This window comes from Sphaeramia orbicularis, chromosome 19 (genome assembly GCF_902148855.1).
Source record: "Sphaeramia orbicularis chromosome 19, fSphaOr1.1, whole genome shotgun sequence".
Taxonomy (NCBI): domain Eukaryota; kingdom Metazoa; phylum Chordata; class Actinopteri; order Kurtiformes; family Apogonidae; genus Sphaeramia; species Sphaeramia orbicularis.
Window position 1 is genome coordinate 21,124,284 of NC_043975.1, and position 16,141 is coordinate 21,140,424.

The 16,141-nt window shown below is 38.2% G+C and overlaps 1 protein-coding gene across 2 annotated transcripts in view; it reads left to right on the forward strand.

Moving 5' to 3' along the window:
* The window catches only part of LOC115410465 (glutamate receptor ionotropic, NMDA 2C-like), a 72,559-nt gene that overhangs the window by 44,738 nt on the left and 11,680 nt on the right, over nucleotides 1-16,141 (forward strand). For both annotated transcript variants that reach the window (XM_030122121.1, XM_030122122.1), the window contains 4 exons: nucleotides 2,611-2,779; nucleotides 5,511-5,664; nucleotides 6,102-6,227; nucleotides 12,488-12,717. In XM_030122121.1, the coding sequence (XP_029977981.1) occupies nucleotides 2,611-2,779; nucleotides 5,511-5,664; nucleotides 6,102-6,227; nucleotides 12,488-12,717 (679 nt within the window). The remainder of the gene's footprint in view (nucleotides 1-2,610; nucleotides 2,780-5,510; nucleotides 5,665-6,101; nucleotides 6,228-12,487; nucleotides 12,718-16,141) is intronic.

The window sequence follows — 16,141 nt, forward strand, 5'->3', positions numbered from 1 at the left end:
ACATGATGATGCATTCTGGTGAGTTTCATTCAAAGCTTCAATATGTGAGGTCCACTATAAGAATCACTGTCAACTTTCTCAGTTATCTATATTCATCATAAGAGTACACAGACCTGAGTTTGTTTCTGAGAAAATCCTTGCTTCTCTTTGGCTCCTATCCAGGGGTAAGGAGCACAGTTCCAAAATGAAACCAAACAGAAGTTTGTTAAAGTTGTAATTCCATTGACAGCCGCTGGGTTGATTCCATAAAGCCTTGGTTCCCAAAGTCTTGCACTGAACTTCCCTCTAACAAGCACTGACAATATTTTCTTTCCAGAAGTTATTCCAGTCTCATCAGTTTTATTTGGAACCTCTAATAAGTAATCTGGTCCATCTTTATTTTTTCCTCTGTTAATTAGATCTCAGATCAAACAGAAGCATTGATGTCTGATGTGTCGGTTCTGCTTCATCAGACATTTGGAGCTTCTGTTTGTTTGATAAAACACATCCACAGCTCGACTGTAAAATGACTTTTTACCCAGTGCTTGTTTAAGTTTGCTGACGCAGTAATCTACCATTTAGCATTAGCTCACTCATGACCCCTTGCAGATGGCTCTGACTCTTCATGCTCCTCCAGCTCCACCCCTTTTGTCCAAATATGGCCATTCTTGGTTCTGAGAAGCCAACATGGCAAGGACCACTCCACCAAGTTATTTGCTTCAAAATGACAATTCAGAAACCAGTGGCTGACATCATGCTCAATCAATCCTCAAATTATCTACTTCTGTACAGTAAAAACAGTGTGCAGCATTAGCCACCGTTAGCTTATAAAGGCAGTCATCTACTATCGGCAAACAGGCAGTTCCCACATAAATGAATCGATGCACTGAGTCTTTAATCTACAGTGTAACTGAGGTTAAAAATAAAAAGTTGAAAATAAATATATGGAAGAAAGTACCAAATTTGCCATTTAAAGTATAGAGGAGAAGAAGAAGGCACAGATTTAGCTTAGTAAGGCTTACTGGAATGTCATAAGTGTTTTCTCATAAACTGAAATAGAGAGATAATTAATTAACTTTAAGAAAAAAAAAACTTGCTGAGAGTGCAAGAGAAAAAAATTAATGTGTCACTCCATCTTCTTTAAGTCCTCCATCTTCTGAAGACAATAAATGTCTGTAATATATTTTTGTGCTATTCCTTTTAACAAATGTGACCACTTCTGTGATAAATCTTCACAATGATGAAATTTCAACAAAGTCAAAACAGTAAATTACCACGCCTGTTTTCAGATATATTTTTTACTCTACACCAATGTGACTGCCCTGCCGACATTGGCTAAATATTGTTAGTTAAATTACTGTCAGACGCGGGCTTCGTTTATCACCCCACATCATCAGGGACGTTGTAATTTCACACATCCAGCTCCGCCTCTGTCTGTCCTCCTTTGCTCTTGCCCTCGTTTCCATCCAAACTCAAGCCTTTGCCCCGTCTTTCTTGATGCCATACGTTTCCTGTCTGTTCTTCGGTTAAGAATGCAACTCCCTCTTGGTGCTTCCCTCCACGCTGCACTAGTTTCTGGGCATTTTGAGGAACATGTTGCAATTGCTGTTAATCCTTAAAGGATACTGTACAATATGTGTGCATGTGTATGTGTACCGGAGAGAGAGAGACGGCCCATTTTAAGTGTGTGTTTGTAATTGGAGTGTGTATAAAGACGACAGGTGGCCAGCTTCTTCAGAGTGCAGCGATTAATTAATGCTGCATTTATCAGAGCTGTTGACTCCAAGCCTTTAAACACAGTCAAATTCATCTTAAATGGGTCCTTACACTTATGAGAATAACCGACTGTGTTAATTACCTACTTGACTTTGCTGATATATTCCCTCACAAGCCTGCTGGAGGTCTAATGCTGACTCACAGACATACTAGGGATTTCACAGCCACACATACACAAACACCATGACTCAGATTTTTGGCCTCCGAACCAGCACCTGGATAGATGGCCGAATAAAACAACAGGGAGCGATGCTTTTTATTTACTCCACTCCACTCCACTCCTCTTCTTTAATCTTTATTTTAGGAAGTGTGTTGACTTCACTTTGATTCTGTCTGCTTCTGGCTCTCATTGTCACTTTGGCGGTTCTCCATTATTTTTTATTCTATTATATTTCCCACCCTTCTGTTATCTTACTCTTCTACACCCCATTAAGTAGGAAGGCCACAAACAAGAAGTATGTGTTTCGCTCATGTACAGCACACCTTAATGGCCTTTGATTAGAGGCCATCACAGTCATTCAACCATCCACTGGAGGCTTCGCAGCACTGCCTTTATCCGTACTCGCAATTTTTCTCCTCCTTCCCTTGGAAAGACACATTGTTAACAGGCATTGATTTTAGCTAATGAACCGGCCTGGCCTTCACTTCGCTGCCGGTCACTGTCAGCATGAGAGCATGCAACTATTTAGCGCTCGGCGTCTGAAGCAAAATGAAACAACAGCTTTAATCGTTCTAGCTAAAGATAGCATCAGTCCCAGTTGCCAGAAGCGGAGGTTTTTGATCATAAGCAGCTGTAACAATCCTGTTTGTACATGCTTTATGTGTGACTTTGCATTTTCCCCATCTTGTTTGCAGTATCATCGGTTACTCAGAGTCATACACCAAACTGTGCTGTAAAGGATTCTGCATAGACATCCTGAAGAAGCTGTCCCGCACCATCAAGTTCTCCTACGACCTCTACCTGGTCACCAATGGAAAACATGGCAAGTTGGTGCGAGGGACTTGGAACGGCATGATTGGAGAGGTGAGACCAAAGTTATATGAGGTAGTCCTTGACTGCGGTGTTGCTGTTTTGATGCATGTACTGAAAATGAATAGATCTAATGTATTAAGTCAGGAATTCAGTTAAAGCTGGTGCCCAGAAGAGACAATTAAGTCTATTAACCCATAAAGTTCAGTTCAGTTCACATTTTATTTACAAATCCTTTAAAATACGTATGCCACTTGTGTTCGTAATTTACAGCAAGATGTGATTTTGTAAAAAGGGTAATCCCAGAAGCTATCCATAGCCCAAGACATTAAGCAAACAGTACAATTGATTATGAAGACCATCCCTATTTCTACCTAAACTAAAACCTAACCCTTGCTCTAAAACAACTTAAGGTAATTCCATAAATACAGACAGTATAGAATTTAGACAGTATTAACGCATCAGCACATCAGGCAAAAATACAATGACACAGGCTTAAATTAAACATATTTCAAAAGCAGTTTTTGTTTGAATTGCTTTTTAAATATGGACAGGGATGCAGACTCTTTCATGGTGCTCTCAATCTCATTCCAAGTCTGCAGACCTTTTAACTGTCACCCTAAGACTTGAGCATTTCATAAAGACCCAATGCTATTTTTGTGGCAGTTCCCAAACAATTTTTTCTGTCTATTTAACCTTTCTCAAATGATTTATCACCTTTTATTGCAATATTATCGTCTGTATTTTGCATTTTTCAGTGTGTATCATGTATTTTTCTGTATTTATTTCACTGATCCTGTAGATGTTTATTAAAGCTCAGAGTAAATTCAAAGGTTATCATATCAAAAGCAAAGAAAACTGAAGAAAATGTGAGCTTTTTTAACAAAATATATCATTAACTGAAGATAAAAACATGTCTCCATCCACTGTCATTTATTAAACTCTATGGGTTTTACTGGTGAATCAATATTGCAGAAGATGATGGTGTTTCCATGTTCACCATGGAGCCTCTGAATGTCCAAATGGGTCATATCTGATGACCATGAAAAGATGACAAACTGTATTTTACACCAATTATTTACATGGATGAATAGGATTAGTGAATCAGCAGGTATTAAACATTTTAGATCAGTAGAGAATTTGGTTGCCAATGGCTTTTTGGGTCTTTATGGGTTAACAGGACTAAACATTGGCCTGCACGTAAAGAAAAACTGTATTTCTAAAGTAATACAGTTATTGCTGCTATTTCTAGATTATGTTTTAATCCGCTGAGGTCAGGGATCTATTTTTGTTTTGTTAACTGGCATTAGCCAACCTATTTTTTAAGCTAATGGTAGCTGTTGTGCACTGTTGTTGCTTTAGAGGAATAGAGGAGAGACACTGAAGAACTCAGTAACCATTGTTTACTGAAATACACAAGCACCTGCAAATCTTTTTATTGAGCCTAAAACAGCAACTGTAGTCTGTAGTAAAAAAGTAATTTATCTATTTTGTTTATTAAATTAATAATAATACAGTTTAGGTGACAACTAGCCATAAAATCCTCAAATAACTGACACCTAAAAGACACAACAAAATTAAAGTTATTATAAGTTATTTCCACTCAACTCAACACCTTTTATGGTTTTCTGCTACACTGTACACATATAGTAACACATCTATTGATATTACCTCAGTGTGACAAAGATAGAAAGAATGATATTAGTAGCAAAAGGGAGTAGAAATGAGCAGACGTTAAAATTACTCCCAAGGGGTTGCTCATGCATTATATTAAACATGGATTGTATTTCCTGATTTAAAAACAGAGCAATTCAAAGAAAGGAAATAGGTGTGCAGCATGAGAGAATATGTTTATGAACATCAAAGCATGTAATTCTATTGTACGAGACCCCAAAAATAAAAGTATGAACCGATTTATTTCAGTTACAATAAAACATGAAGTTAAATGACTTGAAGGCAACAGATGACACACAATAACTGATGCATTACACAGTAAAGGCAGTATGAAAGTATTTTACCTGCTGAGTACTGATAGCACACAGTACAGTTGGAAGGTGACAGCACTGAAGACGCTTCCATGCTGGTCCTTTCATGGTCTAATTAGGTCAGTGGTGTGAGGTCATACATATACATGTGGCACCAACACACACTTTCTTCCACACACCAAGGCACATCAAGCAGCTACATTTGAAAGAGAAACACCCTGAACACGTGTTCCTCAGGAGACCAATTCTGCCTGTGTTTATGTGCCTCCAGGCATTCTGTTGGGGATCTGTATTTCTGCACTAAATGTATCTGTGCATCCCAAAACAAAAAAAAACAAAAAAAGAAAAATCTGTGCACACTCCAAAACAATCCTGCTCATCAGAAAGACACACTTGAATATGAACACTCCTGGGATGGAGCATTCACTCGAATGTTCAACTGATGAGACAAATATTTTTGCGTTATTTTTGCAGACAGCTGTGATTAGAGTCAGGACTGCATGCAGTGCACTGAGTGTTTGCTGCATTATGACTCCCATGTTTAAAACTGACTGCTCATGAAATTCAAAATTTGCTCTCTTTTTAGCAAACAGGAACTTTGCAGGCACTCATTTGGGACACTGGGATACACCCATTTAGGTCAATTTTACAGACTTCATAGTACTGTAACAAAATTGGATTGCTACCCATGCAGGATAAACACAAGAAATGTATTTACTTTTGTATTTATTTAATGCCACTTGTGAGTATTCTAACCATGCCACTGTGCTTTCCTCAATATTCTGTCTGTGTTCTCTCAGGTTGTGTATAGACGAGCTGACATGGCCATTGGCTCTCTTACCATCAACGAGGAGCGTTCAGAAATCATAGACTTCTCTGTGCCTTTTGTCGAGACAGGAATCAGCGTTATGGTAGCCCGCAGCAATGGGACAGTGTCCCCATCTGCCTTCCTTGGTGAGAAAAAAAAGTGTCTTGCATCTGTCTATTAGTTTCAATTTAAGTTACTGCTTGAATCTGGTCAAAGAGTATTCTGTCTTAACATTTTTTCCCAGGATGGCCTACTTTAACGAGTTCTGTCTCTGCAGATGCTTCAGGAAACTTCACATTAAGCTTTGTCCCTCAGATAACTGTAGCCTACAACTAAATCCCCTTACATACGGCGCACACACCCAAATCCCTTTTCCAAAACCCGACAACAAAATTCAGCACAAAATCCCGAACCGTATTTACTACTCATTTTCACATCAGTCGTTTTTTGGGTCCTCCCTCCTCCTATCCACCTACCGCACATGGTGACCTCCATCAGAGGCTGAGCTTTATAGGCAGGATGTACAAAAGGCTTACTCTAATCCTTTATGTATGTTCCTGTGCTTCTCCTCCTCTTCCTCCAGAGCCCTACAGCCCAGCGGTTTGGGTCATGATGTTTGTGATGTGCCTGACTGTAGTGGCGGTGACAGTGTTTGTGTTCGAATACTTCAGTCCAGTTGGCTACAATCGCAGTCTGGTCAGTGCCAAAGGTGAGTTTTACAACAGGCTGTCTGACTGTATATGCCATCTGACTACACTAAGGGAAACAGGAGCAAAATCTGCCTTATGGATTCACATGGCTTTTTTGTGTCACATATATTAACCCATAAAGGCCCAGCGCTGCTTTTGTGTTAGTTCCCAAATGAAATTTTCTCTGTGTTTAACCTTTCTGAAGTGATTTATTACCATTTATTATAGTATTACCTTCTGTATTTTGCATTTTATCAGTATAAATCAAGTATTTTCCTATATTTAATTTACTGATTATGTAGATGTTCATAAAAGCTCAGATTAAAGTTAAGGGTAATTATATCAAAAACAGAGAAAACTGCAGAAAAAGTGACTTTTTCAGTAAAATATATCATTAAGTGAACATAAACCAAGCATTTGCATCCACTGTCATTGATCCAACTCCATGGGTTTTACTGGTGAATCAATGTTGTAGAAGATGATGGTGTTTCCATGTTCACAACGGAGCCTCTGAATGTCCAAATGGGTCATATCTGAGGACCATGAAAAGATGAAAAACTGTATTTTACACCAATTTTTTTACATGGATTAATAGGACTAGTGGATCAACAGGTATTACACAGTTTAGACCAGCAGATGCTTTTGGTTGGTGATGGATGTTTGGGTCTTTATGGGTTAAGTGTAAGATCAGTTTACTAAGTATATGATGTTAGTGGATAAAGCAATTTTACAATCCACTAATGTAAAATAACCATATCCCATTCACAAGCATAAATACTCTCTTACTGAGGCAATTTCTTTCGAAGAACAGAAAAGAAAACATGATGCCAGTCCCTTTCAAGTGTTTCAGCACAGAGACGGTGCTTTATGTGCATTGACTGACAAAACAGTCCAGCGCCTGTACCAGAGCCATCAACCAGCAGACAACCACAGCTGACAGCCCAGGTGCACAGTACTAAATGATATAGTAATATAGGCATAAAGTAGTCATAGGATTGAGGTCGAGAGTCCTGTGAAAATGTTTTCAGTATCCACAGCGCAGCTCACTTCATGCACATTCACTGACAAACGGTTTAGCACCGGCACCAATAGACAGCGACAGGCGGAACAGCTGCACAGGACCAAACAGCGAATAAAATAAACATAAAATAAACATAGCGGTATGTTAACACCAGACAGTAGACAGCCTAGACACCCGGAGTGAGCAACATTCTGATTTCTTCATCCCTCACCAGTTTGTCGTTCCTGCTTATCCTAGTATAGATGTGTTCCTGATGTGTGTATTCTGCATCTTCCATAGTGCAAAACTTCATGATGACAAACCTGCCTTCCACTTTGTCAATGTGAAAGTCCCATTCACTTCACAACACATTGGGTTTGACCTCATACATGCACAAACGCGCACAGCTGCTAATGAGCCTCAGACAGTGGAAACTTCATGTTAAGATCCATGGCTAACCCAGAATGCAGTCTATAAAAACAGTATAACTCGTCTCTGACATAACTTCTGGCTGGAGATGTCTACTGTGGAAAAACATGTGAGCTCCGGCATTTCCTCTACAGCATCAGGGCGCTGAAAGCACATTGGGTTGAGTACCGTGAATAATTTGGCCTTTTCTCTGAAGTCAGAAAATCGATTCTCTAAAACTATCCCACAAAAATATTGAGGGTGTAAAAATAAACCTCAGTTTTAAGGCAACTTTCCTGCATGGGTTGATCCTCTGTTTCTGTTTTGAAACACCTTTTCCTCTTACAAAACTCTGTCAACAGCCTCTTTTGTATGTGCATCAGATTTAATGTCATTTAGCTAAACAGTACCATCATTTTTACCACACAGCAGTAAACACGGTCACATGAGGTTCTGTGATTAATAGTACACCTTCATAAAGAGAGTTTTTTTATGCCACTCTATCATCACACTGTCATTTATAAGTCAACAATAAATGTACACATGTAGATGCTGGGCTTTTTATAAGGGCATATTAATATTTGTCTACTCTCAAACATAGGAGGTGACAGTAATGTAGATTAATACTGGATGCCACCCATCATAAAACAAAAAAAGGGATACCATGGGGTGACTCACACCTTGAAATATAACCAGCTCATTCTAAGATAACACATAGACATTTATTTTTTATGCAATAGTTGGCTGATAATATAATCATGGTAATTGTATTCCATTTCTGCCACTAAATCCTTTTGAAACCCCCTTAAATCATGCACACATACAACAGCAGAACATTATAAATAAATAAATAAATAAATAAATACAAGCAATATTACCAGCATTTTTTCTCCTAAAACTGAGCAATTCTTAGGGAACTAAACCTGCATTGTAAGGCCACTGATCATCAATGCTGTTCTGCAGGAATGACACAAGGTATTTTTTCTACTGAAATGTCATTGCAATTCATCCATTGTTTCAGGGGCAGGGAGTTGCGGTCACTGCTGCTGCCACATTTTGAGACATTGCTGTGGATTTCAGTTTGTTAGAACTTGGGGCCCCTCCTAAGAGCCGGGGGCCCTGCACGGCTGCCTGCCTTACCTGCTGAACCTCAGATTTCAATTCAGTGAAATCAAATTAGTCTGTGAAAAAACAAAACTCCATATGCATGCTACCAAACATTTCATAGAAAAATCACACGACTTCTCGGAACATCTCACCAAATTAAGAGCTCCTCAGCAGGATTTTGGAGAGTGGGCTAATCAATCCCAGAATACGGTGCTGACAGAGCGTGCCTCGTCTCCAGGTCCGAAAGGTCATTTTCCTGTTTTAATTAGCATTCGTCGCCGAGGCTAATCGAACTGTGATTGATGGCGGTGGCACCCTCCTTTGCTGCACATGAGCGACGGTGGCAGAGAACGATGGAAACAAGCTGAGGCTGTGAAATTGTTGTTTGGAAGTTTGCAGAAGGGCATGAGATGACTCATGAATCCTTGCGCAGTGAAGAGTAGACATATTTTGCTTTATGCGAGTTCATAATGTATTAGTGATTAAAAACAAGGTCATCAAGCTGATGATCAATCCATTTTATGCCAAATTGTATGCTGTTACATTTTAGCCTTCCAAACAAAAACCCATTCCTCATCAAAATCAGAGGCTGTTGTAGTTTTTCCTTACCCAGGCTTTGAGCTTTCTCTGATGATTTCATATTTGATGGATCCTGGCCTCTTAGTCTTTTAGTTTGGCAGCTCAGTTGTCCAAAAGCTGAGCAATGTCATCTCAGTTAGTTTAAATCTGTTAAAAGAAAAACATGGAATGGCAGCTAAAGATAAAAATGAGACAATGAGACTCCGAGAGGAGGTTTATACAGAACCATCTGATGTGCCCCATAAAGACCTTATATCAGAGAAACAATATGAATGGTTGTCAATGGTGAGAAACTTTTAATTTCTTTATTTTTATTCTTAGACAAACAATCAAATCCCTTTTTCTTTTTGTTCAGTCCTCCTGTTGCTACAATTGCATTTTGCCCAGTTTTTCTTGCACTTGATTATGTTTTGCTTATTGTACTTTAGCACTGGTGCTTGATTTGATCCTCTCTTTTGTAAGCTGCTTTGGATAAAAGTGTCTGCTAAATGCAATGTAATGTAATATAATTTAATGTCATGAGCCAAGAAACTTCCAATTTGTGGCAAATATACTGAAGTAACATCTAGTTTCATGTAAAATGGCTCAGTGAGCTACAACACCAAAACCACTGTTATGCATCATATTTCAATTCAGTTTTTGAGAGGTGTCAAGTTATTAAAAGAGATGAAAATCAGTAAATGTCTGGTCATGTTGAATATACAGACATATTCATCAACTCTGAACCGATCGTGAAGAGAAACAGTTTCGCCTCCATGATTGTGTGTAGTCTCAATATTTCCATGTTTTCACAGTCTGATACTTAAACCATTTTACAACAAACTTCAACTTTCTTGACTTGTAAAATTCTCCTTTGAACTGATAAATATCACACATGTAATTAATGCAGAATTCAAACAGGATAAAAAACAATTACTTGTCTCTTACCATTTTTTTCTGAAATAAGGTCCTATTGCACACAACCAAAAGAGTTGGGACTTTGGGTCTCTGTAAATAATGTCCTTTAAGTATGCGTTGTAGCTTCTTTTATATTTTGTCAAAACTGGACCAATTTTCATAAATTCCCTGAAGATATATATAAGAATATACAATAATTGGACAATCGGTCAATGAGTTACAGTCAATTTCCTGTTACACCTGTGGAACCTCTTTGCTAATATGTTTTGGTCAGTGGCGGGCATGATTTTGGAACTCATTTGCAGTAACATTTTCAGCCCTGCAATGATATATACTGTTGGAAAGGTGTTTTTCATCCCATTTTGCAATTTAGCTTTAAAAAATATGCTGGTGTTTGTGTTCAAGAGGTTGTTTTCAAAGTGTGTTAATGTGTAGATGTCAAATATGAAGTCAGTCAGTTGCTTAATACTTGCCCCAAGATTATGTGTACCACAGATGGGTTTTGAGGTACTCAAATGTGGGATTTATCCGGTCATTTTTGTTGTGCCCACTGAGCTGGACCTGTGTGTCAAATTTCAAGTCAGTTGGACTCAAGGTATGTTGGGCGGGGCCATTTCAAAATTGCATTTTTGGGTCTTAATTACAGTGCCACCATCTGGCTGATTGTCCTCATGTTTCTTGGGAAGCATTTGCACATCGTTTTCAGATATTGGGCCAAGTTTCATATTTCTACCTCATTGCAGCTCATGGCAATTTGAGATGCAGCATAAAATGACAAATAATGAACGACAAACCAACACAAACTCTGTAAAGTTCTTCCCCTGTGGGATCTGAACTCTAACTGTTGTCATATTCAGACATGACAGAAAAAGAAAGAGAGACACAAAAGACTTGATATTCTATTATTTCTGCTTTTGACATTGCAAAAACAATGCAACATGTCCACAGCAAACAACAGCTGATGTTTTACTTTGTCCTAAATCAGTCATGAAGTGGAACAGATTTCCACCTTCAAAACAAAAGGGCAAAATTTGGAAAAATATATGCGTTTTTGATTATGACATTTGAAGGATCTATTTTGGCAACAGCTGTTACAAGCCATGTAGTGAACTATCCTACTTCTGAGGTCACAAAAATGTATTATTGATGTGTCTATCTCTTGTTTGCCTCAACAGAAGTTTGGCTTCATCCCACATAATGCTTTATTTCTTGTATTAAATCAAGAATAATTGCAGCCTCCTTACTAGTGTGCAGAAAAACACAAATATTAGCTGAATCTGTTTCCAATGCATGTATTTGCTTATGTCTTTTGTAACTTTACCAGCATTTTTATTTCTAATTATGATAGATATCTGAAGTTTGCTATAGTCTGCAAAAATGTGAATTAGAAATACACTGGATGGAAATGCACTTGTACCTATAAAACATCTCGCAGACTCTCCCTGGGGGTTGGACAAAGTTGTGATTGTATTTATTCATGCTTTACAACATAACTGATGTGAAACGATCTGAGTATAATGTTAGTTGTCTAATTTAGGGCTTAGTTCTCGCTAGCACAATTCACTCAAGCTCGACTACTGTCTTATCTGTCTGTCATTGAACTAGTAATTACAGCTTATATCTGAATTACATAGTGTTTATCAGCATTAAATAGATGTTACACACTGTGCATTTAATATTACCCCTTTTAAGTCTCCCATTATAACGGGCCGCCTAGGTGTCTTCATCTTTTCTTTGCAATAAAAATGTTAGAAAATGTCTTTTTGCCAATTATTTTGCAACTTAACTTTCAATATCAGGCCACTAATTATCATTATTATTAATATTAAATCCGTAAAACAGTGTGTTTTAGTAAAAAAGAAAAAAGCGGTCATGAAGTTTTTAGCATATTTATTATCAGAAACAACTGTAAATATCCATAATGAAACTTTTTGAGGTTGCAAAAATAAACTGTTAACTATTTTACATCTGCTCAAACATGCCTTTTGGTCTTGAACATTCAGTATCCATATTACGGCTTCATATTTTTTATTATTTCCAGTGTGTGGAAGTCTCTGAAACAGTTCCTTTCTACTTGTAAAGCCGTAAAGTGTTTTAAAGTGTCAGAAAGCTCAACATCTCAGCTTTCCGATGTCATTTGAATTTTGTGGATAGCGCAAACATTTCAGGAGTTACAGTAATTTTTTGTTGTGAAGTGTAAAATGCAGCGCTGGAGAGACTGCTAAAGGATTAACACCATCTTGGTGAAACTTAAACCAGTTGTAAGACTCTCCTCTCTCTGTTTCTCAGCTCCTGGTGGTCCCACATTCACCATCGGGAAGTCAGTGTGGCTTCTGTGGGGCATCGTCTTCAACAACTCAGTCCCCATTGAAAACCCTAAAGGAACAACCAGTAAGATCATGGTTCTGGTCTGGGCCTTCTTTGCCGTCATCTTCTTGGCCTCTTACACTGCCAACCTGGCTGCCTTCATGATCCAGGAGCAGTACATTGATACTGTGTCTGGCCTCTCTGACAAGAAGGTAAGAGTCTGAAAGAAGCGGATATACTTTGAGTTACAACCTTTGAGTTATGAGTGGAAGCTCTTATTGACAGTCCATTCAGACATGCAGAAGACCGGCTGTTTTGTGTAGAAGTGAGATATGAGAGCATACATTTGCGTCTGAATCCATTTCTGCTTCCCTGTGTTCATCACTGAGCATTGACTAATATACCATAAACTGACGAAAACAAAAAGCCTTTAAGATGAATTCAAGTAAAAGGACTTTGTTGTGAATGTCTTTGTCCTTTTCCTATCAGTGGGGAGCCCAGTAGCATGAATAACTAATCAATTACTGCCTTCTGTCAATACAGATGGTGTCTGAGTCTCGGCTTGTCCTGTCACTACTTCACTCTGTCCATCAATATTCCCCCTGTGCTTTCTCCTTTTCCCGTCTCGCCCGCACCGTTAAAACAAGATCGGCAAATGTCAAATGATTAAAAAAAACTGCGAGGCCACGGAAGCAAACAACACCCACACATATTCTCTTAAATGTATGTGTGCACAGAGACACACACATACACACTCAACCTGGAAACAGGGCCTCAGAGGAGCTTTACAAGAAAGCATTTCATTCTTCACAGATAGCGAAAACAACTCCCAGGCAGGGATCAGCAGAGCTACCTCAGTGATCTACGGTTGCATTAACTGACTATATTAACTTTATGCAGATGCATTATGTCCCTCGGCGCTCTCAAGTAATATAAATGATCCTGCAGAAGCCGCCCTCAGCTGGCCCTGGATGCAGAGGTCTGACATGACAGTGGATTAGGCAGGTTTAAGGTCACAGGCTGAAATTGTGGCTGAATTCACATTAAGTTTAGAAAAGATGGGGACTCTATTTTATTTATTAATTTAATTACCCTGAATTTCTTGGTTGCTGTCATCTGCTGCTGCCCTGATTCCCAGTTTATACCTGAAGCCTCATTTACATACAGTATTCTACAGTATTCAGCTCTGACTGGAGAACCTGGTCCTACTGCCACTGTACCACAGATGGTAAGAGTCATCGATTTACATTGGTGCACCAGCATAAAATTAAAGATGCAGGTGCCCCAATTCAGTGTGCACAGGATATAATTTGGGATGAAATCAGGATGCATTACTTCTAACATATTTGCATGTGTAAAATCTGGTTTATTCACAAATAATTATTAGTGACCAATACATTTATTTGTACAGGTGGATCGATTCTTTTGTGTAAAGTGTTTTCTCAAGCATGTCTGTCATCTCTACTGCTGCTGTGGCCAGTTCTCACCTTGTCTTATGTGAGTAGAAATAAAATTTGAGGCTGACACCAAGGCAGAGGCATGTTATAAAAACATAAGTGGAGACAGAACAGAAAAAGACTGACCACTTTAAGGCAAGGCTTGTTTTTATTTTATTTTGTGAGAGACTTTTTTTTGGTTTGTGAAAAGGCTGAGTAGTGCTTTTAGATGGTGGAAACAAGCAGCAGGAAAAGAATGGCACTTTTTTTTCCATTGAAATGTTTTTGCATTGGACAGGACAGTCAGTTTTCTTGTATTTCTTTAGATGTGTGTCTTATATTTAGCTCCACCAGCTTGTTGCCTAATTTTACTCGAAACTTGATTGTTTCGTGTCTGCAATTCAAAGTCCTGCTGAATTTCCTCCTCCGCAAATACGCTCAAAGGAGCCTGGACCTTGTCGTTCGTCCACTTGTTGTAGCTTTGCTTTTGGTCCATTTCCCGAATCATCAAAAGACGAACCTTGTGGAAATGAAATAAACAAAACAAAGTTTACTGCGGCTTAGTGGCAGGTGAACGGAATTACGAATGTCTGTGAGTGTAGTCCACCAATTAGCGTTCTCCAGCACACAGCTCCGCCCCTCAAGAATTCAGGTAATCTGAAAAGTACTACCTCCCTACCAGGAATTTCATCGAGGAAAGTCTGGTGGTGAGGGAAAGATTTTTACCCTGGTAATTTAGATGGAAATGCACCAGGGTTTTTCAAAGTTCAGGATAATGATCAAAGTTCCTGCAAAAGTTTCTGCAGTGGAAAAGAACCTGATGACCATTATAAGCTTTTCCTCTTTGTTTTAGTTGAAGCCTAGTACAATATAGAGGTGAAGTCCTGCCCCTTCTGCTGTGCTGCTTGGGACTTTAACCCAGAACAAAATTGCATTACACTCAATGGACAAATAATGTTTTAATCTAATTTGAATTGTACAGTCATTTACACATATTATATTTATCTATTTAGAATATGATTTTACAAATCAAGAGAGGCTCAGTTTATGGTAAAGACAGTGCAGTAACATCTATATTTTTGTGATATGGCTTAGTGGACTGCATCTGTTGTTGCATGTGACCAACACAAAAATGGTTGTCACTTCAGCATATTTAACCTCATTCTTTGAGAGTTCGGTGAAACCGTATTAAACAAAGACAAAACCACTTCAGGGTAGGTCATGTTGAAGCTGTAGAGCCATATTTACTGATTCAGAACTCAGTCTCACAGTTTCACAGTCTGATACTAAACCTCCTGAGACCCAGGAAGTAAATGTTTGGGTTTTTTTTACATTAAACATTTGTCTTAACTGGAAAAAGTGTGATGCAACATTTTTTCAGATACAATTTTTACTTTTTTTTTTTTTTATTTTTTATGGAATGTCCTTTGCAGTGGACAGGATTTTTTTACTAAGTAAAGCTGTGAAACTCTTGTCTGCGACAGAAGACGGAAATGCATTGCTGGGTCTCAGGAGGATAAAGTGTTTTACAACAAATTGAGACTTTTTGCACTTGTAAAATTTGTTTTAAAGTGACAAACATTATTTGTATAAATGAGAACTCAGAGGAACAAAAACTACTCTCATTGTTGGCTAATACATTTTTTTCTTCGTCTCTCTATTAAACACTATTATATGTTCAACCTATTTAACTTCTCCAAGTTACAGTGTCTGTTTTAGTCCTGACTCACAGCCTTCTACAACCTGATTCTGAATGATTTGATGAAGATTTGTGGAAATTAAAGTGATTTAAAGATGCATCTATTTGGTTTTAGTGGCATCTAAAAGTGAGCACTGCAAAAATCAAAATCATACCAAGTGTATTTTTCTCATTTCTAGTCAAAATGTCTCATCACACTTCAAATAAGACATAATCACCTAAAGAGTAACTTTTCAGTGAGATATAAGAACTTATTTTTAGACAACAGATCTTGAAAATCTTATTTCAAGAAATCTCACCAAGATAATTTTCACTTGTTCCATAGGCAGATGTTTTGCTTAATTCGAGATTGTTTTGCTTAATTAAAGTTACTCTTTAGGTGATTATGTCTTATTTTAAGTGTGATGAGATATTTTGACTAGAAATGAGAAAAATACAAATGGTAAGATTTAGATTTTTTCCAGTGAGGTTAGAGACTGAAACCAGATGAACACCTCTTAT